Source organism: Rhinolophus sinicus, linkage group LG01 (assembly GCF_036562045.2).
Source record: "Rhinolophus sinicus isolate RSC01 linkage group LG01, ASM3656204v1, whole genome shotgun sequence".
NCBI lineage: Eukaryota > Metazoa > Chordata > Mammalia > Chiroptera > Rhinolophidae > Rhinolophus > Rhinolophus sinicus.
In genome coordinates this window covers 117,450,242-117,476,090 of record NC_133751.1, presented here as the reverse complement: position 1 = coordinate 117,476,090, position 25,849 = coordinate 117,450,242, and the positions used below count along the sequence as shown (strand labels likewise).

General features: G+C 42.6%; 1 protein-coding gene and 2 non-coding genes across 34 annotated transcripts in view; 1 reads left to right on the top strand and 2 right to left on the bottom strand.

Annotated features, from left to right (window-relative positions):
- The window catches only part of CLASP1 (cytoplasmic linker associated protein 1), a 247,672-nt gene that overhangs the window by 148,309 nt on the left and 73,514 nt on the right, over positions 1–25,849 (bottom strand). For all 32 annotated transcript variants that reach the window (XM_074334995.1, XM_074335073.1, XM_074335009.1 and 29 more), the window contains exons 3-7: positions 18,666–18,744; positions 17,294–17,397; positions 16,363–16,454; positions 14,364–14,439; positions 7,588–7,685 (exon numbers count right to left, since the gene is read on the bottom strand). In XM_074334995.1, the coding sequence (XP_074191096.1) occupies positions 7,588–7,685; positions 14,364–14,439; positions 16,363–16,454; positions 17,294–17,397; positions 18,666–18,744 (449 nt within the window). The remainder of the gene's footprint in view (positions 1–7,587; positions 7,686–14,363; positions 14,440–16,362; positions 16,455–17,293; positions 17,398–18,665; positions 18,745–25,849) is intronic.
- LOC141568115 (U4atac minor spliceosomal RNA) lies at positions 19,359–19,484 on the top strand. The gene has a single exon (XR_012491136.1). It is a non-coding gene; the product is annotated as a U4atac minor spliceosomal RNA (small nuclear RNA).
- Positions 23,095–23,234, bottom strand: LOC141568149 (U4 spliceosomal RNA). The gene has a single exon (XR_012491178.1). It is a non-coding gene; the product is annotated as a U4 spliceosomal RNA (small nuclear RNA).

The window sequence follows — 25,849 nt, the reverse complement described above, 5'->3', positions numbered from 1 at the left end:
GATGGAAAAAAAAATATTCCATTCAAACTGTGCTTAAAAGAGACCTAGAGTGGTTATACTATTATCAGACAGTATCGATTTTAAGACCAAAATTGCTACCAGGGACAAAGATACATTTTACAATGATAAAAGGATCAATGATCAGGAAGATATAACAAAGCACCTAAGAACAGAGTCCCCAAATATATGAAGCAAAAAGTCACAGAATTAAAGAAATAAACAGATAATTCGGAAGTATTAATTGGAGACTTCAATACTGCACCTTTCAATAATGGACAACAGAATACAGATTCTTCTCAAGTGCACATGGAACATTCTCCAGTAAAGAAGACAACATGCTAGGCCACAAAACAAGCCTTAATAAATTTCAAAGAACTGAAACCACCGAAAAAATTATGATATGTGACTACATACAGGATAAAATTAGAAATCAGTAACAAGTAGAAATGGGAAAGTCACAAATAATGTAGGAATTTAACGAAACACTCTTAATTAACAAATGGGTCAAACATGGAAACAAAAAAAAGAAATCAGAAAATGGTTTGATTAAAATGAAAACACAAAATACCAAAACTTAAAGGATGAAGCTAAAGCACTACTTACAGAAAAATATACAGGCATAATGCCTACACTGAAAGAGAATATCTCAAATCAATAACCTAAAATTCACCTTAAAAAACTGAGGGAATAAAAAGCAAAAACAAATCAAACCAAGCAAAAGGAAGAAATGCAGACTAGAACAGAAATTTGTAAAATATAGAAAAACAAAAAAACAAAAGTTAGTTTTTTGAAAAGATGAATAAATTTGACAAACCTTTAGCTAGAATGACCAGAAAAATGATGACTCAAATTACTTAAATTGAAAGACAAAAGAAGATACATTACTATTGCTCTTATAAAAACAAAAAGGATTTACAAGAGAACACTATGAATTGCGTGTCAAAAATTAGATAACCTAGATAAAATTCCTAAAATACCAAAATACCAAAACTGACTCAAAAAGAAACAAAATCTGAAGAGACCAATAACAAGAGATTGAATTAGTAATCAAAGCACATCCCTAAAGCAAAGGCCCAGATGGCTTTACATTTGGTGAATTCTAATAAATGTTTAAAGAAGAATTAGTGCCAATCCTCCTTCACAAACTCTTATAAAATATCGATGAGAAAAGGGGAAATCATAGGTGGGGGAGGAGAGGAATAAAAGAACTCTATACACTTTCCAGTCAGTTTTTTCTATAAATCTAAAACTGCTCTAAAAAATAAAGTCTACTTACGTACACACACACACACACACACACACACACACACACACACTAAAAAATAGAAGAGGAGGGAACATTTTCCAACTCATTCTATGAGGCTAGTGTTACAATAGAACCAAAACCAGAAAAAGACATCACAATAAAAGTACAGACCATTATTCCTTATGAATCCTGAAGCATATAACAAGAGTTATACACCATGACCAAGTGGGATTTATCCCAGGAATGCAAGGCTGGTTTATTATCTGAAAATCAATTAATGTAATACAACATATCAATAGAATAAAAACACAGTAACGTAATCATCTCAATAGATTCAGAAAAAGTATTTGACAAAATCTAACATCCTCTCATGACAAAAACACTCAACAAACTAGGAACAGAACTACTTCAACCTCATAAAGGCATATACGAAAACACCCACAGGTAACATAATTAATGTTGAAAGACTGAAAGCTTTCCTCCTAATTTTTTGAAAGTCATTAGACTTCAAAAAAATGAAAAGACATTCCATGTTCATGGATTGGAAGACAATATTGTTATGATGGCAATATTCCCAAGATTCATTACAGATTCAGCTCCTACCAAAATCCAAGTTGCCCTTTTGTGCAGAAATTTGTAAGTTCATCCTAAAATTAATATGGACACACAAGGCACCCAGACCGGGCAAAACAATCTTTAAAAGAACTTGGATTTCAAAATTTACTACAAAGCTACATTAATCAAGACAGTGTGGTAGTAATAGAAGGACAAGAATACAGATCAATGGAATCAAATTTGAGATTACAGAATAAAATCCTTATATTAATGGTCAACAGATTTTCAACAAATGTCCCATAAAAAAAAATCTGTCAAGACCAAAACCACAAGATACCCATTAGGATGGCTATTATTAAAACAAAAACAAGAAAAAACAGAAAATAACAATTGTTGGCAAGGATGTGCACTGCTGGTGGAATGCATTTTGGTGCGGTAGCTATAGAAAACAGTATGACAGTTCCTCAAAAAATTAAACAGAGAATTACCATATGATCCAGCAATTTTACTTCTAGGTATATACCCTAAAGAACTGAAGGCAGGAAACAACAGATATTTGTACACCCATTTTCACAGCAGCATTATTCACAAGAGCCAAAATGTGGAAGCAACTCAAGTGTCCAACAGAAGAATGAATAAACAAAATTTGGTATATACATACAATAGAATTTTATTCGGCAATAAAAAAGAATGACTCATGCTACAACATGGTTGAATCTTGAAAACATTACGGTAAACGAAAAAAGTCAGTCAACAGAAGGCTACATTTTGTGTGATTTTATTTGCACGTGATGTCCAAAAAAGGCAAATCCATAGAATTAAAAAGTAGAGTAATAGTAGTTGCCAGGAGCTGAAGGAAAAAAAGGAATGGAGAGTAACTGCTAATGGATATGGGATTTCTTTTGGGGGTGATGAGAATGTTCTAAAACTAGATAGTGGGACACACAACTTTGTGAATATACTAAAAACCACTGATCTGTCCACTTAAAAAAGTTAACGGTTAATTATGAAAATATGAAAATTAGTTTATGAAATATTTCAATAAGAAAGCCCTTATTAGAAAAGAAAATAGAATGCTATAAAAATGGAACATACAGTGGACAAAAAAGAGAGCTTAGAAATTAAAACAAAAAAGGAAAAATTTTTAAATCAAATACCCAATAGAATGGTTGGAAGATAAATTTGAGAAAAACTCTCAGAAGACAGAACAAAATTGTAAAGCTGTAAAATGGGTGAGAAAAATCAGAAAACTAGTCCAAGTGGTCATATAACTATCTACAAATATAGTCATATTTTGAAAGAAACTTGCCCAATACAAGCAACATGAGGTTCCAGATTGAGAGGTCCTCCAACTACACAGCACAACGGAAATAGTCTCACATAACACCCATCATCATAAAGTTTCAGACGAACACTGGAGACAAAGAGAATCAAAATTACCTACACAGGATGAAGAATCAGAATGACTTTGACCTTCTCAGAAGGAACACTGAAAGCTGGAACACAATGGATATTAGTTTTAACATTCTAGATGAAAATACTTCCAGTCTAGATTTCTAAACCCTGACAAACTATCAATGTCAGGATAGAGTAATGATATTCTCAGACTCAAAAAGGTCCCCTTCTCCACATCTTTTCTCAGAGAGCTATTGGAGGATATGCATAACTAAAATGAGAGAGAAAACCAAGAAAAAACAAAAAAAGACATGGTCTCCAAAAAACAGCAGATGCACCTGCAGAGACAGCAGAAGTGAAGCCCCAGGATGATGACAGAGAGAGATGTCAGGATGATAAAGGGAACAGGAGGCAGTGAAGGCGGCCAGCCAGACTGAACACGCTCATGAGAGGTTCACAGACTGTCAGGCAGACAGTCCTAGTACAGGGTAGTGTGTAGCCAGCTACGCAAATGAAAGTCAGATGGAGTATTAACCCAGGGAAAACAAAAGGTTCTGGGGGTAAAAAGGCAGTCACAGTTCACCACATATAAATAGTGATCGGTGAATAGCATACACAGTCCTAATATAAACGAAATGTTGTCCTCATCACAATTAAAACACGACTGTGTTTGGTGGATGAAATGACAAGCACACACGAGGGAGGGTAGGAGGGAAGCGAGCTGAAATTCACCCTCCATAATGCGAAGCAAAATTCTTATAGGGACAAAAAACTAAGACACAGCAGTAGATACAAAAGAATCAATAAAAACAGCTGACTGTGTTTGCCTCTGAGGGAAACTAGCAGAAGGGGTGAGGCACTGGCTTTTGCCAATGTATCTCATAAACCTAGTCAACTCTCTCCACATAAACAACCCTGACAGAAAACAAAATTAAACATGAGAGGCGATATCACAGAGCATGTCTCTCATCCTTCTGCCCTGGGCCCTCTCCAGAACACTATAAAGCTTTAGCAACTAAATTAAAAATAACAAAGTTTCCATTTTTCCCCTAATAATACAATCATTAAGTAATAATGTCTAGTGAATGTTTATGCATTTTTATATAGGTTGAAATAGCAAAACAAATATTATGAGAATGATACAAAACTGTTTACCAAATAGTGACAATGTATCAGATGACACGCATCAATCAGCTCTATCTATAAATGAAATTATCTTCATGTTTAAAGCAGCTGCTGTTTCAGGAGCTTGGTTCCCAAATGATGGTATCAGAAAAAAAATTAACACCAGTGACCTGTCTTTTCTCCATAGCTTTGAAAACTAAATTATACCACAATGAATGAAAGTATTTTCTGAAATATCCAATGGGAGAACAGTGAATGTCAAAGCGTGCTGAAAGCACGTCTATGAAAGTAAACCACAGAGGGAGATTGCAGGAAGTCTATCTACATTTTATTTAGTTGCCAAGTATGCCTCACCAACATCATACGCATAATTCCAGCTCCTCCAAAGTGAAGCGGATGAATGTACAAGTCTCTTTTCACAACTGTGAAATGAACAGAGAAAACTGCTGCTCCAATGAGATTACTCTCATTATTTAAGTCATTTAGCTGATATTAAGGCATTATTTTTCATCTATTTCTTAGAGATCTTCTTATCAAATACAGCGCTCACTCAGTGAACAAACTCAAAACAAGAGGTCGACATTTTTATTCCAGGACTAACTCCAAGTTTTAAAAAGCATTAAGCAAATTCTACAGTATTTTGTAAATCCTATGGAAAATCTTGTTTGCTAAGCTGAAAAATCTGCTATGTTCACATAATAACAAAAAAATGTCTATAATGACGTAACAAAGGTCTAAACTATTCAAGCATTCCAGCCAGTCACGTGGAGCCACGAAGAGCAGACACTGCATTTCCCAAACAATGGTAGGATTCTTTAAGTTGTTCCACATGATCACGTCTCCTGACAAAATAAAGGCAAGAGCCTCTGACTCTCACAGTGCTACATCAGGTAACGCCTTCCAACAAACACCAAGAAAAGTGAAGTTTCAGCTTCTTCCACTAGAGCAGATTTGAAAGACCCCTCAGCCTCGTGCTCCACGCATGTGAATGCTGAGTTTTACAACAATGGCTGTGAAGCCTGTGGGTCCGTTTTGCTGGGACTCCCTTCTCCATTTGGTTCAGAACTTCGGATTTTAGGTAGCATGAGGTAACAGAAACCCCAGTCCTATTCACAAAGCCCCAAGCTCCTCTGTAGTTTTTTAAATATTATTTTTAAAAAGGAGAGCGGTAGGGGAAAGAACACATGAAACACATACTGGGAGCCTGGAAGAGAAGGTCCTAGCCCCGCTCGGGCACTAACTGCCTTTGGGACCGCACCTAAATCACCCTCTGGACTGAGGGTCCCCCAGACCACCCCTGCATTTAACGATTGTCTAGGACGACTCTCAAGACTCAGCATAAGCCATGCAGCTATGACTGTTAGAGTCAAAGGACACACAAACAATCAGCAAAGGGAAAAACGGTGTGAAGTCCAGAGGAACCAGGCATGAGCTTCCTAAAGTCCCCACTGGTGAAGTCACACAGGACGCAGTTAATCCCCCAGCAACAGGTTGTGACAATGTGTGAAACGTCTACTCATTAGTCTCAGAGCCTGGGTTTTTCCTGGGGCTGGTCAGCAGACAGCCACTGCCTGGCACTTACCAGAAGGAAAGCAGGTGTGCAGCACAGCACCTGCATGGCGGGGCACAGTGAGCCACTGTCAGCTACTCTGGGAAAGGTGGGAACCTTCCCAAACGTTGCAAGCAGGCTTTCCGAGACAGCAGCAGCGTCAGGCCTGCTATTTAACTCTCTTCTGCACTGACCTCTCTAGATGTCAGTTTTCCCATGTCATTTCCCCACATCTATTCGCTCACTACGGCAACACCCAAACATGACACAGGAACCCCACTGTGTAAGATGGCCCGTTCTCATCCGAGGGCTGCCATGAGCTGCACAGCACGGTGAGACCGTCCTGGGAGCAGAAGGATTTCACTGTTCAAGGCCTGTTTTCCCAACAATGGTGGTGACGTCATCATCAGCCAGCCCTCTCCTTCCAGCCCCTGCTCCCACTGTTCACCCAGGTCCTCCAATATTCCCAAAAGAGTATTTGGTAGTTTTGTCTTTAAGTTTCTCTCCTAAAGACCAGAAGTCTGGGGTTGATGAAACACAGAATAAAAAATAAATCCTATGCTCAGAGATTGCCTTCTGTAAAACACATGAAAAGCAGTTTAATTCCCCCTTGTTATCTTGTGCACAGCACAGGGGCCGTGGTGACAGCCTCACTGGGGTCAGATATCACCGTCAGCCACAAACACGTGTAGCTCTCCACTCCGCTGCTCGAGGAACCCCCACCTTAAGGACAGAGGCCCACTTCTGTCATATTCAACTGAGGGGCAGCAAGACACATGAATCCTGCATATTTCAATGTTCCAGCCCATATCTAGATGATCGGTAAACATTTTTGGAAAACGAAGAAAAGAAAATTAAAGAGCGAGTCAGAGAGCAGGGCTTCCGTCTTAGCTCTGACTCTGACTCGCTGTGTCATCTCTCAAGTCACTTCATGTCTCTGGGCCTCTGCTTTCCCACGGCCACGACGACAGGCTCTGACATGCTGCTCTGTGAGTCCAATCCATGTCTAACTTCCCAGGGTGTTCTCACTGCTTTCTCCCCTTAAAGGAATGGGGTGGGGCAAAGGCTTTAGAATTCACATGGTGTAAGGTTTCTGCATCATGGCTCAAACTATAGACATCTGATTGTTCATTACTTTTTAGATTCTGCCTACAACAGACACATCTGTGTCCTCACGCTGTCCTGATCTGATGAGACGCCCCTTGCGTGGGCTTCTACACACTGAGACTGACATTACCAAACACAGAAGTACCATTTCAAAGAGGTTTTCCAGAATTATTATTTATATATTTCTATTCAAACTCATTTGAGAAAGGCTTCATTCATGCAAACAAATATATTCTAAACAAATATATTCTAAACAAATATATTCATAGCATACTAGGTGCTATGTGTATGCAAGATATAGAACCATATGAAGCAAAAGAATGTTGAATTTTTCAACACCAATTGGTTTTAAATATGCTTCTAAAATCAGCACATGGAATGAGCCCTGGCGAGGTGTGTGGGTGAGAGAGGCTCACTTCTGAGGAAGTGGAATGGGAGGGGACCCCGGACATACGACTGTATGATCTGGAAAGATATCCAGCCACCACTCCACTAACCATATATTCTTTGAATAAAATTACCCCAACAAAATAAGTAGTACAAACCAAAATGTTAAATGAAAAAGAAGAGGGTGGAAAAAGGAGAAGAAAGGAAAAATGTCTGAACTCACCGGGACTGTGGCAATCCTTTTTTACTGAGATCTGCCCTCACACGTTCTCCTACATGTCTGTAAATCTCCACTAAGCTGTTTATTGCTGCATCTCGGACCTGGATGTAAAAGAAGAGATCTTACAGCTGCTCTGTGTCATTCCACAGGACTTCCTGCTGGGTCACAACAGGCTATACACCACCCCAAGTTTATCACCAATTTACCAACACAACTGTGAATACAATGCCTTCTGGATGCTGGACTCCATAAAGCCACATTAACAGTTCTGACTCTACGGGTACAATTCCAAAGAGCAGAAAAAGCTTAGGTCCCATTGCTATACACATGTTCAAGTCCATATCCCTTAGTTATTTTTCATTCCTTACGATGTTGTCAGGACTCTAGAATTTTCAGGGCATCTTTCCAAATTAGAAAACACTACAAATAAATGAACTGTACTGAAAATAAAACACCATGCAAAGTATTCTGGATTTAGGTCAAACTAACACTTAGGGAGCAACAAAAAATTGGGGGGTACAGGCTACACAGAGCCTTGTATTCAAGCTCATTTAAAAAACAAAACAAAACAACAACAACAAAAAACCCACCTCATCGCTCTAAAAAGCAAATGGGAAGAAGTCCATAAATTCTACATTTAACACGGGGCAGGGTGTAATAAACGTCATACAAGAGTACAAAGAGCTCGTACAGTTTAGGGGAGGGAACGAGCACTCCAGAGGATACCAAGAACCATTTTATGGAAGAGGAAGGAACCATTTAAAATGGGCTTAGATGAACCACATTTTACCAGGAAAAGATGGAATGAGACAGATTCCAAACAAGGCATAGCCTGTGCAAAGGTGTGGAAGCAGACCTGAGAAACATATGCGTCAAGAGAAGCAAGTAAGCAGCCTGGCCAAACACAATACGAACTAAGCAAGCAGCAACAAATAAGGTTCAAGACACAGAACAGATTTTAAAAAACAAAAATTTGGGGAAATTTGAATATGGATTGTGTATCAAACATTATCACTGTACCAATGTTAAATTTCTTGAATGTGAAAATGACTTGTGGTTATGTTAAGAAAATATCCTTATTAGGAGATACATACTGAAGCATTTAGGAGTAAAAATATCATCTGTAAGATACTTTCAAATGGTTCAGGGACAAAAGCGTATTTCTGTGTGTCTGTGTGTGTGTGTGTGTGTGTGTGTGTGTGTGTGTGTGTGTGTGTGTACATATATAGAGATATAAAACAAATGTGACAAAATGTTAACTGGCCAATATGGGTGTTCTCTATAGTACTCTTTCAGTTTTTACAGAGGTTTAAAATTTTGCAAATAAAAAGGTGGGGGGGGAAACTTTCTTTAATAAACAATGTAACCAAGGCCAACCTGTTGAAGGTGTAGAGAAGGAGAGAATTTAATTCAGTGGGCAAAGATAAGGGAACAACATGATTTTAGATTTGGACTCAAGCAATGAAATCCAAGTAACAGAGAATAAAGGACAGGAAAGAAGTAGGGGCACAAACAGTAATTTACAATCTGAATACTGCAGGCTACCCTTTAATTTAACTGTATTATATGACAGGTAAGTTTACTTATATTTTTCCCCCTTATGGTGGAAACAGGCAAATCCTAAGCTGTATTATCTTCTTACCCAAAACCTCATGCTGTGGACTGAACTGTGTCCCCCTACACTTCATATGTTGAAGCCCTAACCTCCAGTGTGACTGGATTCAGAGACAGGGCCCATACAAAGGTAATTAAGGTTAGATGAGGTCGTAAGAGTGGGACTCTGAGACAACAGAATCGGTGTCTTTATAGGAAAAGAACCAGAGCTCACTTCGTTCTCCCCACGCGCACAAAGAGGGCCTGTGACCACTCAGCCAGAGGGCAGCTGTCTGTCAGCAGGAAGCGAGTCCTCAGCAGAACCAGAACCCGACCGACCTGCCGGCACCCTCATCCAGACTTCCAGCCTCCAGAACCGTCAGAACGTAACTTTCTTTTGTTTAACCACTAGTCTACGGTATTTTATTATGGCAGCCCAAGCTGACTAATACAGATTCTCTATTTGTTTTGGGAAATAAATAATTTCTGATGTTAGAAAACATTTTTATATGGAAACATACATACATTACAAAAGCAATTAATGCCATTGTTCTGCATATCAGTAATAAGTGCATCACCTTTGCTTAATTTCTAGTGATGATATTCGCTCACAGCCAATCACACTGGGTGATTACCTTAAAGAGCAAACGACAGCCTGGCCATGACTGAGAAAGTCTGGGCAATGTGGGGTTTGAGAGATGTGGGAAAACTACTAGCCTTACTGTCCAAGGAGACCTGAATACCTGCTCGGCCGTTTTAGTTGTTGTGTAACCTTGGACAAAATACTTCAACTTTTTTAGCCTCAATTTCCTCCTCTGTAAGTTGAAGGACATCTTGAGGGCTAAAAGAAATAATGGATTCATTCAATAAGTGTTTGACAGCCTACTGTGCTAAACTGAAGTGTCTACACAACTCAGGCAGGGAATGTGGTGAGTGGAGCAGGGTGGGTGTACAGGTGGGTGTACAGGTGGGTGGAGCAGGGTGGGTGTACAGTGATAAGTGGCCCTGGCACAGGATGCTGCTGGCAGAGACAGAAGAGAAAATGTGGAGGTTCAGATAAACAGGCCACCACTGTCACTCAGCCACAAGGGAATACAGGTCCAGCTCTGCCACATTTTCTAATCTTTTGAGGAAAGTCAGAGATGCAAATCTCCCATGTAAAATCACCCACTCTCCAAATGTAAAATGAAGACATTCTGCAGACACACCAATCTGTGGTCTGACATGAGCTTTCGGGCCAGCAGTTTGGGACCCACAGGCTGTGTGCATAAAGCACTGGACACAGTGGCTGTGGGACTAGTACTATCTACATCTTTTAAATCAACATCTTTAACCTTGAAATAACCATTCCTCAGGCTTAGGTAGCTACAGAGTCCGATAGCATTTGAGAGTCTAAGCCCCCCTTGAGTCACGAAACACAGGAGAGCAGGTTTTCTTGGTACTGCAAAGTACTCGCCTCCGACTAAGAGGGGAGTGTCGGTACCAGCAGCTCAGTGCAGGATGCAGGACAACGTAGTGTGCGCGTCCACGCCAACCACACAGGGCCCAGCCTCTGCCTGCCCTCGAGCTCAGCACAAAAAGGATCCCAACATTTCAGGCCATTAGGACTGTCAAAGACAAGGACGCCCCGTGTTAAGCGCGACTTCCTAGGCTCGACCTGAATGTTTTATAAAATCTGAGGTCTTCACATCTGTGACGTTCCTCTCAGGGCCACTGTGACAGAGGAAGCCATGGAGGCTGGAGAGGCCGGCTACCGCCGGGGCCCACGCAGACAAATGGCAGAGTAGGGAGCTGCCCCGCCGCTCTCTGCATGCAGTCCCACAACCTTCTCACTTCAGCGCACTGCAGTCACCGTGGGTGCAAAATAAGGGCTCCCTCCAAAGCCTAAAACTCAAGGGACGGCTTCACCTCCAGGGGGAGGGTGGGCACTTGTATATGGATAGGGAGTCAAACCTACCCTATCCTCTGAAAACAGCAGCACAGCCCCACAGCCAGCCTGTCCCCAAGAATAGGTGCCACCAGACGTGCCTAGACTCGGGCCTCATGCGCACTGCAGACTGGGGCCTACAGCCCCCCACCCCACCCCACTTTTCCAGGCGTCAGTCCCGCCCTGACACAGGCTTCCCTCCTCCCTACTCGGTGCTGTCAACACAGCCCAGTCCAGGTCCAGCTGCAAAGAGCACTGAGATCAACTGTCCTCAGACACTGAAAGATGTCCTTAGGCTTTGAAGACGTGTGTCAAACGCCTAATCGAGAAAAAGGACTTCCTGTTGTGTATAATGTCTCAGCCCCCGAGCTGCCTTGGCTACCGCCATGGCCCGTCCTCCCTGTCACAAGCACGGGCCTTGTTCTGCGATCCCCACCCCATGGAAGGAAAAACCTGTCCTCAGCTCAGGAGGCAAAGTGGATGGCATCACGTGACCCTAGTCCCTTCCCAGCCACTGGCTAATGCAGGGCCATGGGATGTCATTCTCAAGACTGAAACATGACAGGAAAGCTGCAGGAAGGCTTCGGGAAAATGTTTCTTCACTCTTGGAAAGAGAAAGGCAGGAAACTAAAACATGAGGCACTTAGGAAAGAATGAACACAGACTAAGTATTTGATATGAGAAAATAACTCTTTCTTGATGGACAGGAGGGATAATAGTACTAAAGTTATGATTTTGAAGGGGAAAAAAGAGTCCTTCTCATTTAGAGAGTTTAAGAATGAAAGGAAATGATGTGTAAGATTTGCTTCAAAATAATGGGATGGAGAAGGGGAAACAGATGAACCCAAACTGGCCTTGGAGTTGCTGCAGCTCGACAGTGACACACAGAGGTGCACTACGTCATTTTCGCTCTTCTATGTGAGCCCGAATCTGTCCATGAGGACAGCTGAGAACAGGGGAGGGAGGCAGGAAGCAGCAAGCATGTGCCAGGCCCTGAGGAGCGCTGCAGAGGACAAAGCCCAGGGCTGAGATAGTCCAGACTCTAAGTCTCGGGGAAATCCTGTGCCGCTGACAACCCTGGAGGCCCCTTCCTCTATGCGGATGACAGATGCATTTTCCCTACTGCTTAGCAATTCTGAGTTGGGCTTTCAATTACTTGTAGCCAAAAGCATCCTAACCACACGTTCCATACATACATCTATCTGTGGGCCACACAGGGAAGCTTCTGAGGGGCTTCCCAAGCTGAGTCACTCTGCACTCAGACTCGCATGCTCTACGGCAGGAGCGTCACAGCTGACGGCAGCGGCCACCTGAAGAGCCGGGGGCGAGCTCTCCACACTGAGCGGATGGCTGAGTGCAGTGTCAGGCGCCGAGTGCACTGACAAGCACAGCCACGACACAAGTGTCCTTTCTGGTCTGAGCCGGAACCAGCTAAGAAGGGACAGTCACTCACATAGCTGTGGGGTCTACTGAATCCTAAAACTGCTGGAAGGCAGTCCTAGGACAATAATGAGGAGTAATTACAGTCCTGACTCTCAAGGGTCAGAGACCAGCAGGAAACACTGATAAAAACACTAAAATAAAGGCAGAGCACCAGCAACATGTACACGTGCACGCAGGAGGCGTGATGAACCCATCAGTCCCAGGGAAGCGGGTGGGCAAGTCTCCGGCAGGAGGCGCTCTAGGACACGCTGGCTGGTGTGTGTGCGCATGTGTACACTCGCGCGCACAGGACACTCCCGAGGCAGATCTGAGCGCACGGATTATCTTCAGGGCACTCAGGCTGGAGCGCTCTGGCTGCGTCTGGCTGCGTCTGCCTGCTACCGATTGCTGACAGTTGCCCACCGAGCACCACCTCATTTCACCCCCCCATGCTCGGTCTCCCACAGGCCCATCACCTGTGTAGCCAAAGTAAGGAAATGAATTAGGGACAAATAACTTCAACTAGTCAGGCCGGGTTTCCTGCTCCACGAAAGGACACCACGTGACAGCAGCGATGTCCGCGGAGTGGGACCTCTATAAAGGACTTTTTTCCCACAATAAACAAAAATAGAGACAAAACCAAAGGGAGGAGGCAAAATAATTCATTTTGTTATTTAAAATCTTTTTAAAATAGTTTATTTTTAAATTAATGTTTAATATAAAGTATGATTCGGTAAATAAAAATATCCAGAAATTATATTTCCAACATCATAGATCTCCAATGACAGTTGACTAAGAGAAAGAAGAAAGTAGGTGCTAGCAAGTGAGACCAAGAAAACAGACCGATGGGCAGTGAGCAGGAGAGGTTTGGGACAGAAAGAAAAGCAGAAAAACAGCACCAGAGAAGGTGAGAGACTGCAACTGGGATTAAGGGCAAAGATAAAGAAGAAGGACAAACAATGGCAGGTATCCTTGGAGAAGGATCTAGAAGCTGGTGAAAGCAGGACAGGGCATGACACAGCCACTTTGGAGGGCACTTTAACAGTCATCAGTCAAGATTTATGAGATGCCTGTTTCCCATACATATACTTCTTTGGTAAATTCTTATCTCTGTCTTCAGCCCCTTTATCTCCTGAAGTGTTTTTCTTATCCGTCCGTCTGAGCCAACATAATACAAATGACTCCATGATACACAAAAATGAACTAGTGAGAGAACTGGCACTTCCGGAGCCCAGATTTGGAAGGAAAGCTTCATGAATGGCCTGGTCACGGATTACCACCTCCTCTCCTACCCTTTAGCTAAGGAGGTAGTGTTTTGTTTTCATTTTTTTTTCTTTTTTAAATTTAGGTAAAATTTACATAAAATAACATCCACAGTTCTTAAGGGTTTAAGGAGTTTCCACAGGTGTGTACACCAGTATGACCACCACCCAAAGCAAAACACAGAACATTTTCAATGCCTCAGAAAAGTTCCCTCCGGCCCTTTCCAATCAATCTCCCCTCCACAGAGGCAATTACTGACTTCCACGAGCACTGATCACTCTCCCCATGCCTACCCTCTTTGGGCTTCAGAGATAGTGCCCACAGTGATATTATCTTGGATGACATCATTTCACAGGCTAATGAGGTCTCAGCCCCATGTAGACAGCAGAGTGGGTACATTTACCAATGATATCTTATAAATGCTATGAGCATTAATGCAAATTATCTTAAATAATAATCAGAGTTCTATAAAGATGAATAACGTCCCACCCACCTATCAAGCATACACAGAACACCAAAATGCATCTTAATTGTCTATTACCAATTATTATTCTTTCTCATCAAATACACTCACCTGGCTGTTTGGATCTCCAAGTAAATTACATATATGTGGCACAATCTTGCTTAGTGTTAAAGTATGCGCTCCAGAGCTAAAAACAAAAGCAATGTTTCAGTGTTGGTGAGAACAAAGACAAGAAAGAAGCCACCCTGCCCACATTCACCCCTTCCTCTCCACCTTCACCATCTCACTCCCAGGCTCTCTACTTCCCTTCTTCCCCATGCCTTTCACGTCTGGTTCCATAATAAATGTACCGTGGCAGCCCATTTACACAGCGTTCAAAACCATTAGTGCTTCTCACTGATGTGTCTTCTCCATGGCACTCACGGCTCGCCCCAATCTGGCCCCAAACCTGTAAGGCATGCCACAGCCTCAGCCAGCCTTTCCTAGGCTTGCCTGCCTCACATACAGCTGTCTCTGCATTATATTTGTCATGTAATGGTTCCTGTTCTGCCCAAGTCGGTATTCTCAACTAAACTGGAAGTCCCTGAAAGGTCCTCACTTAATTCTCATCTGTGCACAGCTCTCTGCTATAACTGACATTCAGTTAGTAACTGCTGAATGCAGAGACTGATAAAATGGCTGCAGACAATGCCATCTACACACTACCTGCTGGAGAACATTTACGTCATTTACAACTTTTCACCATCATGAACGCTGTCACAAATATTCTTTGGGAACACAACTTTCTCTCGTCATCTGACTGCTTCCTGAGGATAAATTCCTAGAAGTGAAACTACTGTCATCAAAGGCTAGAAACATTGTTTAAAAGCTTAGACACATCTGGGCAAATTTAATGGCACTGAAAAGGCTAACATATTAGGAAGGAAAAAATTTACATGGTGATATAAACATAATCCCAATTTGTTTCTTAAAATAATATAACTTCACAGCCTGGAATAAAATGCACCACAGTTAATAGTGATTCTCTGAAGGGGGTAGAATTATAGGTAATAATTTTCTTCTTTATTTTAAATTTTCTCTAACATATACAGTATCACTTTCATAATCAGAAAAAGTGATTTGTAATTTTAATTTGAAAAAAGCCTTGCCTACAAATAAGCACATGAAAAACGTTCAACATCAACGGTCATTAAGGAAATAAAACAACAATGATATCAGTACACACATATCAAAATGGCTAAAATAAAAATCAGTGATAGCATTCAATGCTAGCAGGGATATGAAGAAACTGAATCATTCACACATTGCTGGTGGGAATGTAAAATGGTACAGACAACTATGGAAAATTGTTTGGCAGTTTCTTTTAAAACTAAACGTGAACTTACCAAATGAACAGCAACTGCACTCTTGAGCACTGACCCAACAGAAATGAAAGCTGATGTTGATACAGAAATGTATACATGTGTTCACAGCAGCTTTATTTATAATAGCCAAAAACTGGATGTTATTCAATGTCCTTCAACAGGTGAATGCTTAAACAAACTGTGATATGTTTATACCATGGAATTCCCATCAGCGATAAGAAGAAATGAACTACTGTTTAGGCAACAACATAGCCGCAACCTCAAGGGAAGTATAATATGTCTGGTGAAAAAACCCAATCTCAAAGGGTTACATTCTGTATGATTCCATTTATGTAACATTCTTGAAATAACAAAATCGTAGAGGCAGGACAGATTAGGGCTGCCAGAGGTTAGGGACTGGCTATAAAGGGGCAGCGTGAGGGAGCCCAGGGTGATGCCCAGGTCTGTACCTTGACCACGGTATTACAGGGAGCTACACATGGGACAGGACTGCACACACACGTGTGTAACTGGAGGAATCTGAATAAGCTCTGTGGATTGTATCGATACCCATCTCCTGGCATTGTCATTACACTGCAACTATGCAGGATGCTAACAGTGAGGGAGGGCAGGAGGGGGGCGGGTAGTGGCACGGCACCTCCCAATACATTTCTCTGCAGCTTCCTGAAATCTATGGTTATTTCAAAATACAAGGTAAAAAGAAAAAAGCTCAGCCAAGGAAACCCTCAGGCCCTGCCCAGACTTACGCATTGAGTGTGGCAATGAGGCAGACACACGTGCCTTCCCGAGTCCGGAAATTCTTATGCTTGAAGCCTCCCAGCATCCGGTCCCACACGTACTGCAGACAGCAAAGGACAGGTGAAAAGAGAAGAGGAGGCGACTTCTGTAGCCTTTTGTTTATTAATACGGGGCCAACAGAAGAGGGACTTCTCAATAGGTGGTATCAAATCAGTCCCAGGCGCCACCAGCCCATTCAGTCATCTCAGGCACATACTGAAAAGGGGTGACTTCTATTTGTATGTTAAGTTCAATTTTTTTTCAAAATACGTTCCTTTCTATAATTGCATTTAATTTTCCCAATGACCCTGAAAGGAGATATTGCTGTCCCCATTTTTGGGTGAGGACAGTGAGGCCAGAAGAGGTTGGGTGACTTGCCAAAGATCACACACTCCTACTGCTCTCCCAGCCCGGAACTGCTGTCCCCACTCTCTCCATAAGTCAAACACCTGCTCATCTTTTCATGCTAGTCCAGGTTTTCCGTTCCCTGGGAGGCTGTTTCTGATAACACCCCCACTCCCCTGACAATGGACAGTGTGGCCCTGGAAGGCAGGGCGGTGTCCCTCTGTCCATCTGCCCCAGCAGACCAGGTCACTAGCACACAGGGACGAAGGCTCCAGCCAGGCCTCCTGGCTCCCCAGACACCACAGCTGTTCTTTTCAGAGAAACAGAGAATCAGTGACATAAATGAGCTCAGGAGTCTAATGTATTAAACTATGCACTCCATACCCACGTTAAGTCTTATTTATTCAAGTAACCCTTTGCTATTTATTATGTATTTAAATATCAAGGGGGGTGCAGATTATATGCTATGAAAATTTTCATCTGAAATACACCAGCTTAGCAGAAATGAAGTCTTTTCATATAGAGTAACCCACTGGTGTTACAGGAGCACGTTACCTGGGGGGTAGCAGCTTGATCCATGATCTTTAGCAGCAGAGTCTGGTCTTGCTCCCTGACGGAGTCTTTAGCATCTCCCAGTCTGTCTATTAAACTTGGCAGCACTGGAAATCAAAATGCAAAATGATCAAATGAACACTGATTTGGGGAGTGTGCGCTCATCAAATGTGGACACTTCAATTAACTGGGAAGGCAAAGTCCTGGCCTAAACGATGTGCATCCAACATCTAAAACCACCAATCCCTGCTTTCCTCGTTAAATGGGAAATGTGGGAGCCACTTTGAGAGTCTGCAAAATCCTTTTTGCATGGCCATACTATTTGTCTTCCTCCTTATCGCACCCTCCGCCAGCCAGCTCCCAACCTATTTTTATGCTGGTGAAATATTAGTAAAACGGATGTCAATGGCAGACCTTGGCGGGAAGGACAAAAGGAAACACAGGTTTGTGTGTGGGTGGGGGGGGTGTTCCAGAATATTTGTTTGGAGGTAAAAGAAGCAGGCGCTTATGGCTCAATCTCTGTTTCATCTACACTATATGTGTTTTTAATTTTACATAACATACACACATGCATATCAGACGGAGTCCAGCTGTCCGCCCCTTCTCCACACACCTGAGTGTGGGCCACTGGGCGGTGCTCCAAGGGCACTTCCAAACCAAAGGGCAGCTTACTTTGCTACTTCTAAGAGTATATGAATCTTTCTTTTACAAGAGGTATTCCTGAACAATTCAGCTAATTTAGGAGGAAAATGGAATGCTATTAAAATGTCAAATTTCCAAAAGGAGAATTTTTATTTGTAGATAATCGGTTAGTGCCAGAATGGCAAGAGTTCTTGACCTTATTCTAAAGGAGCACACTGATCACAGAGCTCACAGAAAATAGTAATACCAACAATAATCATCTGGAAAAAATAAAGCTGCAAGGGATTTGCAGGACTTGTCAAAGAAGGAAACAATGCCTCTCAAAAGGCAAGGGTGGGGACAAAGTGTGATAGCTAATTTGTATGATAAAAGAACTAGCAGCAATACTTCCTATTGGAACATGAAGGTAGGAAGAAGCCAGCAAAAAGGTATGAAGGGGTGGAGGGGGATGCCATGAGGCCAGTGGATCTGGGGGGAGCCCCGGAGGGGAAGGAAGGCAGTGGTGCAGCTCCAGCAGGGGGAGACTGAAGGAAGAGGCTGAGGTGCTGGCAGGGAGGCTGAGAGGACTAGAGGGGAAGATGGGGGGGGGGGGGGGGGGCAGTGGCGGGAACAGACCAGGGGATGGCTGGCAGGATTGGGTACAGCTAACTGGAGGATATGGGGAGACTGAGGGAAGGGTGGGGTCTGGAGGGTGGAGAGTCTGGGGCCCAGTCTCCTCTTACCCACAGCTCACCTGTGCCGATCTGCGCCTTGAACCGATCCTGCAGCCGGGTGACCAGCGCGGACAGGATGTCCATGCCCAGAAGAACCACCTGCAATGGGAAACACCGGGTCCCCATTAGCAGCCGGCCTGGAGCCCAGGGCTGTCGCCCCCACATTTCTGCCTAAGGTGTCATCCCAGAGCCCAGAGAGCATATGCCGACTGGCAAGATTAAACTGGTTATCAAGAGGAGGGCTGCTCCTGTACAGAAAGAGCCGTTTCCAGTTTTAGGAAATGGTCAGCGATGAGGAACGAAATAAAATGCAGCCACTGCCTGGCCACACATCCCTGGCGCGCCAGCCTCGGAAAGAAAAGGGAAAAAAAAAAAAAAAAAAAAACCCAGGGGGAAAAACACAACACAACACAACACAACACAACACACACACACACACACCGCGGCCCCGCCCCCCGTTGACTCTGCCCCGAGGAGGAGCGCATATGCAAATTGTCTCGCACAGCGCGTGGCCTTCTGGGTAAAACCGACAGGCCTCTCACGCCCTCAGAAGCCTCAGAAAACAAGGACCTCGTTGCTGGTTTGCTTCGGGAGCTGTGGTCGGCATGGGTACACTAACTACTCCGCGACTAGGCCCGGACTTGCAAATTAGTCACCACAACCTAACCTGGTATTGGCACTTCCTCCGTGCAGCGCATGCACAAAGCTTACCAACCATCCTTTTCTTGGGGTTGCGCTACTGTCCAATGAACGACAAGTGAGGACAGTACTGCTAACGCCTAAACAACACGCTCGCATCAGTTAGAGCTCTGCTTTATCTTGGTGCAATTTTTGGAAAAAACAAAAACCCCTTTTTCCACGACTTTTGAGTTTTAAAAAAGATAGTTTGAGACAAATGCGTTTCCGACAATTTTAGCGTGTAATTCTGTATCATGCCGCCAGGTGGTGCACAAAGCACAACGTTAATAAAACCTTAACTTTTTGTCTTTCATTAACTGTTTCTACTTAGTCTTTCTTGACTGGACATCTCAAATTTATCTCTTAGTTGTACTTCTCTATACTCACACCGGGTTTGAGTATACCTGTACTTAGGGCTGTATATCTGGTTTGAGGGTACCTGTACTCCTCAGAATATTCAAATAATTCTACAAATACATCTTTGTACTTCACTATGATCTATTAGACTTAAGATCCATTAGCCATCACTAAAATGATGGCCCTACAACCCTTCTTCAGTATAAAGTAGTTCTCCATTGTGCAACCTGGTTATATTAAACTTCGTTCAAAAGTAGAGCTGGAGCACAGTCCAGTGCTCATACAGAACAAATAAACAAGACTCAGGTACCAATAATTATCCTAACGTTACATCAGGCAATGATAATTATGATTCCCTGCATCTGCCTAATGACCCTACATTTTGTAGCTAGTACCAAAAGTAAAACCTGGAGGCTTTTCCATTCAGCTTTGAATCTGCTTCACAACTGAAGAAATCTAAAATTTGCCCAATAACAGCACAATACATTAACTGTCCTCGCAAGGGATTGGTGACTTGAGGATACTAAAGGAACTAACTTTAAATGTTTTTATAAAGAGAATATTGGTTTGTGGACAGTTTTTTTTAATATGGAATGGTATAAAACATTTTAAAATAATGACTTTACTCATGAGCTAAAGAGGATTAGGTATCACATTTTTACTTCCATCCAAATGTACAGTATGGAAGTAGAGGGGAGTCCCTCAACTTTACAGTCACAAATGTGACCTCAGCCAGATGATCAAAGTCAACATCAACAGTCATAAATCATGTTGATAGTACAGATGCTGGATATGATGCGATTAAAATAGCACTTTCCACCTGGGATCATCCGCCTCAAAACTGGTAAGTCCGGTCTAATCATAAGAAAACCATGCAATTCCAGTAGAGGGGCATCCCACAAAATGCCTGACAGTACTCCTTAAAACCGGCAAAGCTCGCAAAACCAAGGGAAGTCGGCAATTGTCACAGCCAAGAAGACTAGGGAGACAGGACAATTAAATGTAATGTGGTGTCCTGGATGTGATTCTGGAACAGCTGAAAGGCAGGCAGCCTACACAGACTTAGTTAATAAACCTGTATCAATATTGGCTCATTTATTGTAACAAATACACCATGCTCATGTTATAAGTCAATAATAGGGAGACTGGCGGTGGGGTCCATGGAGTATTATATTCGCAATTTTTCTGTAAATCCAAAACTGTTCTAAAATTTAAAATTTGTTTTTTAAAAAAGAGCAGCCTACCAATTCATTGGACTTGGCTTCTCCTGATGAAACCCTAACAGCAGATGGTTACATTACTGTTGGGGTGGGAGTATTATTCATTACAAAAATAGTAATAATGCTGCCTTCAGTTCTCACCATATCCCTTCATAATTCATTCAAGACTGTGGTGTAAGAGGACAATTATATTTTCAGACATGAGAGTCCATGTCAGTTAACCTACCTGTGGAATTTGGGGGAACACAGACTTTTTAAGGTTTTCCAGGATGGATGGAGGTTTACTTGGTACGTCTGACCAGAACAGACCTGGGCGGTTAAAATATCACAGTCTTGCCCAGTAGACTGAGGAGTCCAGAGACTGGCTCAGAAGACTAGGCTCCAGAGGACAGAATACAGTCCCAGGCGGCCTCACAGCAGAATGAACAGGTGGACTCTGGAAGGAAGCTGAGGGATTCGGACTTAGTCACACTCCCAGTGGGCAGGGAAGGGAATCGTCCCCCGTGAATGTTTATCTTCACAGCTCCAGCCCTTCTCTTATGTTTCCATTTCTCTAGCAAGGAAGGGGCTAAATGAAGTCATTGCCCAGAAGACCACTCTAATTATTAGCTGTGCGGCCTCTCTGTGCCTCAGTTTCCTCACCTGTAAAACGGGGAAAGCAGTAACAACTACCTCCTAAGTTGTCATGTGCATGTGAAGTGCTTGAAACTGCTTATTCCATGGCAAGGGCTAGACTACACACACACACACACACACACACGCAAGCTTGCTATCACCAGATCACTGTCACTGCATTACCAGGGGCAATAAACATGCACACATCCGTAGTCCCAGGAAGCCTCTGATTTTTGAGGCCCACGGGCTGGGCTGGCAGTGGCGACTTCCCAGAAAGGATGACACTGCATGATGCAGTTTTGAAAACCTCACCTCACAGTCACACACCAAAGGCAGAGACCTCCAAGCAGAAGGAAGACCACATGCAAAGGTGGGAGGGGTGAGACAGCTGTGGGGACGGAGAGCGCTGGAGCAGAGGGGGCTGGGACATCATAGGGAGGCAGCTCCTGAAGGCCCTCAGACAAGTCTTGAAGACAGTGGGGAGCTGGAGGCACTGTGGCCACCACGGGGAAGATGGCCTGGGAGGGAGGGAGCGCAGAGGCAGGAAGGAGGTCAGGCTCACACCCAGCACTGACTGCCTTTACTTCACTAAGCCATTAACTCGGCTTTACCCTGTAGCCCCTCCGCCCATATTCTACTTAATTTTCTGAGATTATGCTTGTTTCCCCGGCTAAACTCCCTGAATGTAAGGAATACTATGCCTTATTTATAGGCCCTCAAAATTTTCATAATACGTAGTACAATACTGATACATGGTAAATGCTCAATAAAGCCCTATTTTATTGACCAGTAATGAATTCCTCTGGAACTGATGAGTTTTCAAGGTCCAACACAGTTCCGCCGACAACTTTAAAAAGACATTTTTAAAAGGAGGAAAAATAATAGCTGACTAAGTAACTCAGACCAACCCTCACACTGAAAACAACTAAAAATGCTGTCCTATAAAAGAACATCTGCTTGGAAGCATCTGAGAACTAAGAAGGCACAAAAGAATTGCCAGGTCACAAAACATAAGAAAACTAAAATTCAGAGAGACCAGCCAGAGAGACAAATGGTCCACTTTTGCCCTGGGCCGTCTATACCCTGGGAAGGAGCAACCAAGACACTGGAATTACTTTGCTAATCACTCGGTCTAGGAGAACAAAGGCTGGATTCTGAAGCCCTCGAAGACTGGTGACCCAGATGACCCCCTAAACCAGGCCTAGAAATCCAAATGGCGACACTTGAGGAGAGTGAACTAGAAATAAAACAGCCTCAGATGGTCCACAGACCAGTTTCCAAGAATCTGGATGGCCCAGAAAAATATCCATCCCTGACGTCAGATGGAAGTGAGCTTACGGTACTGGGCCCTAAACCCCTGTTGGATAAAAATACAAATCATTTCTGGATGGAGAGAACATTATCATCCGAGTCTAGTCTAGCCCTTAATTTACTTTTATCAACAATTTTCAAATACAATGTTCAAAATACAACCAAAGATAACCAGGCACATAGGACAACTATAAATAAAAACTAGCAGAAATAAAGACCCACGTGAACTATGCATATGAGATTAGAAAAAGATGTCAAAATAATTCTCACTATGTATAATAAGATAAAACACATGACTAGATTTGAGGAAGAGAAATGACAACTTGAAAAGTGACATACATTTTTAATTAGCAATAATCGCGCCTCGGATAAACCTCATTGGCTACGATACTGCCACTGCGCAAAGCTATACATTTCTAAAAGAACCAAATAACACAGTATCCAAAATTAAGGGATGGCCTCACAGGATGGGCTTAAAAGCACACTGAACATAGAAGAAGAGAGAATTAAACAGGAAACTCAGTCTGCAGAAAAAACCAGAATGAAGCACAGAGAGGCAAAAGGATGGAACATTGAAAACAGGAGGTAAGAGACAAAGAGCAGAGAGAGAACAAGCCTGAGTATAAATGGAGTTCGAAAACGAAAGATCAGCCACAGTGGGTAAGCAATAGCTCAAATCTATTTGGAGAATTATTATAAGAAGAAAGAAAACAGACAATAACGAGTGTTGGTGAGGATGCGGAGAAATCAGAGCTCCTGTGCACAGAAGTAGGAATGTAAAATAGCGCAGTAGCTGTGGTTAACAGTATGGTGCTTCCTCAAAAAATTAAATACATAATTAGTATATATGATCCAGCAACTCCACTTCTGGGTATCTACCCAAAAGAAGTGAAAGCCAGGATTCCAACAGATATTTGCACACCCAAGTTCCTAGTAGCATTATTCACAACGGCCAAAAGGTAGAAACAACCTAAATTATCAAACCAAGAATAATACTCAATGAAGAAATGCTGAAAGCTTTCATTTGAGATGGGGAACAAGACAAAAACATCCATTCTACAGTTTCTTTTCAACATGGTCCTAGCTAATACCTTTATGGCAAGAAAAAATAAATAAATGTTAAAATTCGCAAAGAAGAAACAAGCATCATTATTAGTGGAAAATATAAACAGAAAATCTGGAAGATCTGTAGATGTATTATAAAATTAATACACAAATTTAGCAAGACTAAGACAAAGTCCATATACAAACACAAAAAAAATTCAAGGAATACAACAGAAAATGAAAATAAATGAATCAAAGCCACACTCAACACTACAGATAAACCTCACAATAACTAATGAAAAGGCCAGACACAAAGTACACACACATCTGTATGTTCAAAAACAAGCGAACATAAAGCGTAACATAAGCAATAAGGTGCATATTTGGATGATTCAAGTAAAAAGAAAAGCAAGAACGTGATTACCACACGTCAGGCCAGTGGGTCCTCTGAGGAGGGCCAGAAACGTTCTAGGCCAGGGAACAGTGTGAGCTTCATTCAACTGTGCCTTTGAGTGTTACGCACTTTCTAGACATAGTTCACAATTTATTTTTTTTTACATTTGAAAACTAAATAAGTGGGAGTGATCCTGGACCAGTGTAAGCCTGTGACAGACCCTGTTGCCTTATTTACTTTCCAGACCACTCGTAAAAGCACCAAAATGGAACCTATTGCAGTTCTCTTTCAAGAGAATGACTCAGCTCACTGATCAAAGAAATACTAAAATCCTTTCCCCCAAAAAAAGTCCATTAGGTAAAAGCTCGATAGGAACAACAGGTCATTTCTTAAGCTTTGGAAGAGTGGACTGGATAGAGGGGTTTCTATGGAAAGTAACCTCACAGGGTGATCTGATCATAAATTCCTAACTGGGAAGGTCATGATGGGTAGTCACACCCCTGGCATATACATAACTTTAGTAAAAGGCTTACCTTTGCCTTAAGCAAGCCCTGTCCATTGTTCTTGTGCATCTAGGTGAACACACCTTTGAAATAAGCTGTAACCGCCCTCCAGAGAGCACACAATCTTGTTAACTGTCCTGTGATCCGTCCCCACCTTGCTTTCTCCCACCTCCATGTAATCTTCCTCATGTTCCCTCCTTAATTCCAAATGCATAAAAGAAACTGCAAACTGTTATTTACCGAAGCATTTGAGATCTTGCTCCCTGGCATATGTTGGCAGTTTGGCTCAAATAAACTCTTACAAAAATTCTCTACAGATTTGGAGGTTTCTTAGGTCAACAAGAGTAAAAATAATTATTTCACACTCAAATTGTACTTTATTGTTTTTAAGGCACTTTTCGGTGAATCTGAGTAATTTCACAACAACCTGAAATGTAGACTATATTATCCTTATTTTGCAAATGAGGAAAATAAAGACCAATGAGGTAAAAGAGACACCCAGGTCAAGAAGTTCAGATAGTGATCAAAATGAAAACAAAGCCTCGCCTCCTAAGCCTAGGCCACTCGCAGTCCAGCAAAAACACAGCAATCAAACCCCCATGTTTACAGTCCATTTCATCTGTCTAGCTAGTTTAAGACCTTGAGCAATCAGAGTACTTCTCCGCCAATATGAGAAAACCTCAAAAGTCCGCGGCATCACCAAGCTTCCTTGGTGCTCCCATAATGCTGAGGACAGGACAGGGCACCCGGCTGGGTGACGGCAGTTGTGGCTGGGGCTCCAGCTCCCCCCTGCGGGCCAGCAGCGCTGCCCGGTCTCCGAGCTTCAAGCGCTCCGCCGGTCCAACCTGAACAACAATACTTACCTTCGGGAATACACATGTGGGTTAAGAGTTTTAACACAATGCTGGAATATAGAGGCGCTCAGTAAGGGGGCCTGTTCCCTTCTTTATGAGAGCGCCACTTAAAGTAAAAGCATGGCTCATTGAGGGGAGAGAGGAACAATTAAAGTGGGTATAAACCCAAACTAAGGTCGCCCCAAAATCCCACCACTCAACAATAATCCAGTTAATATTTTAATGACT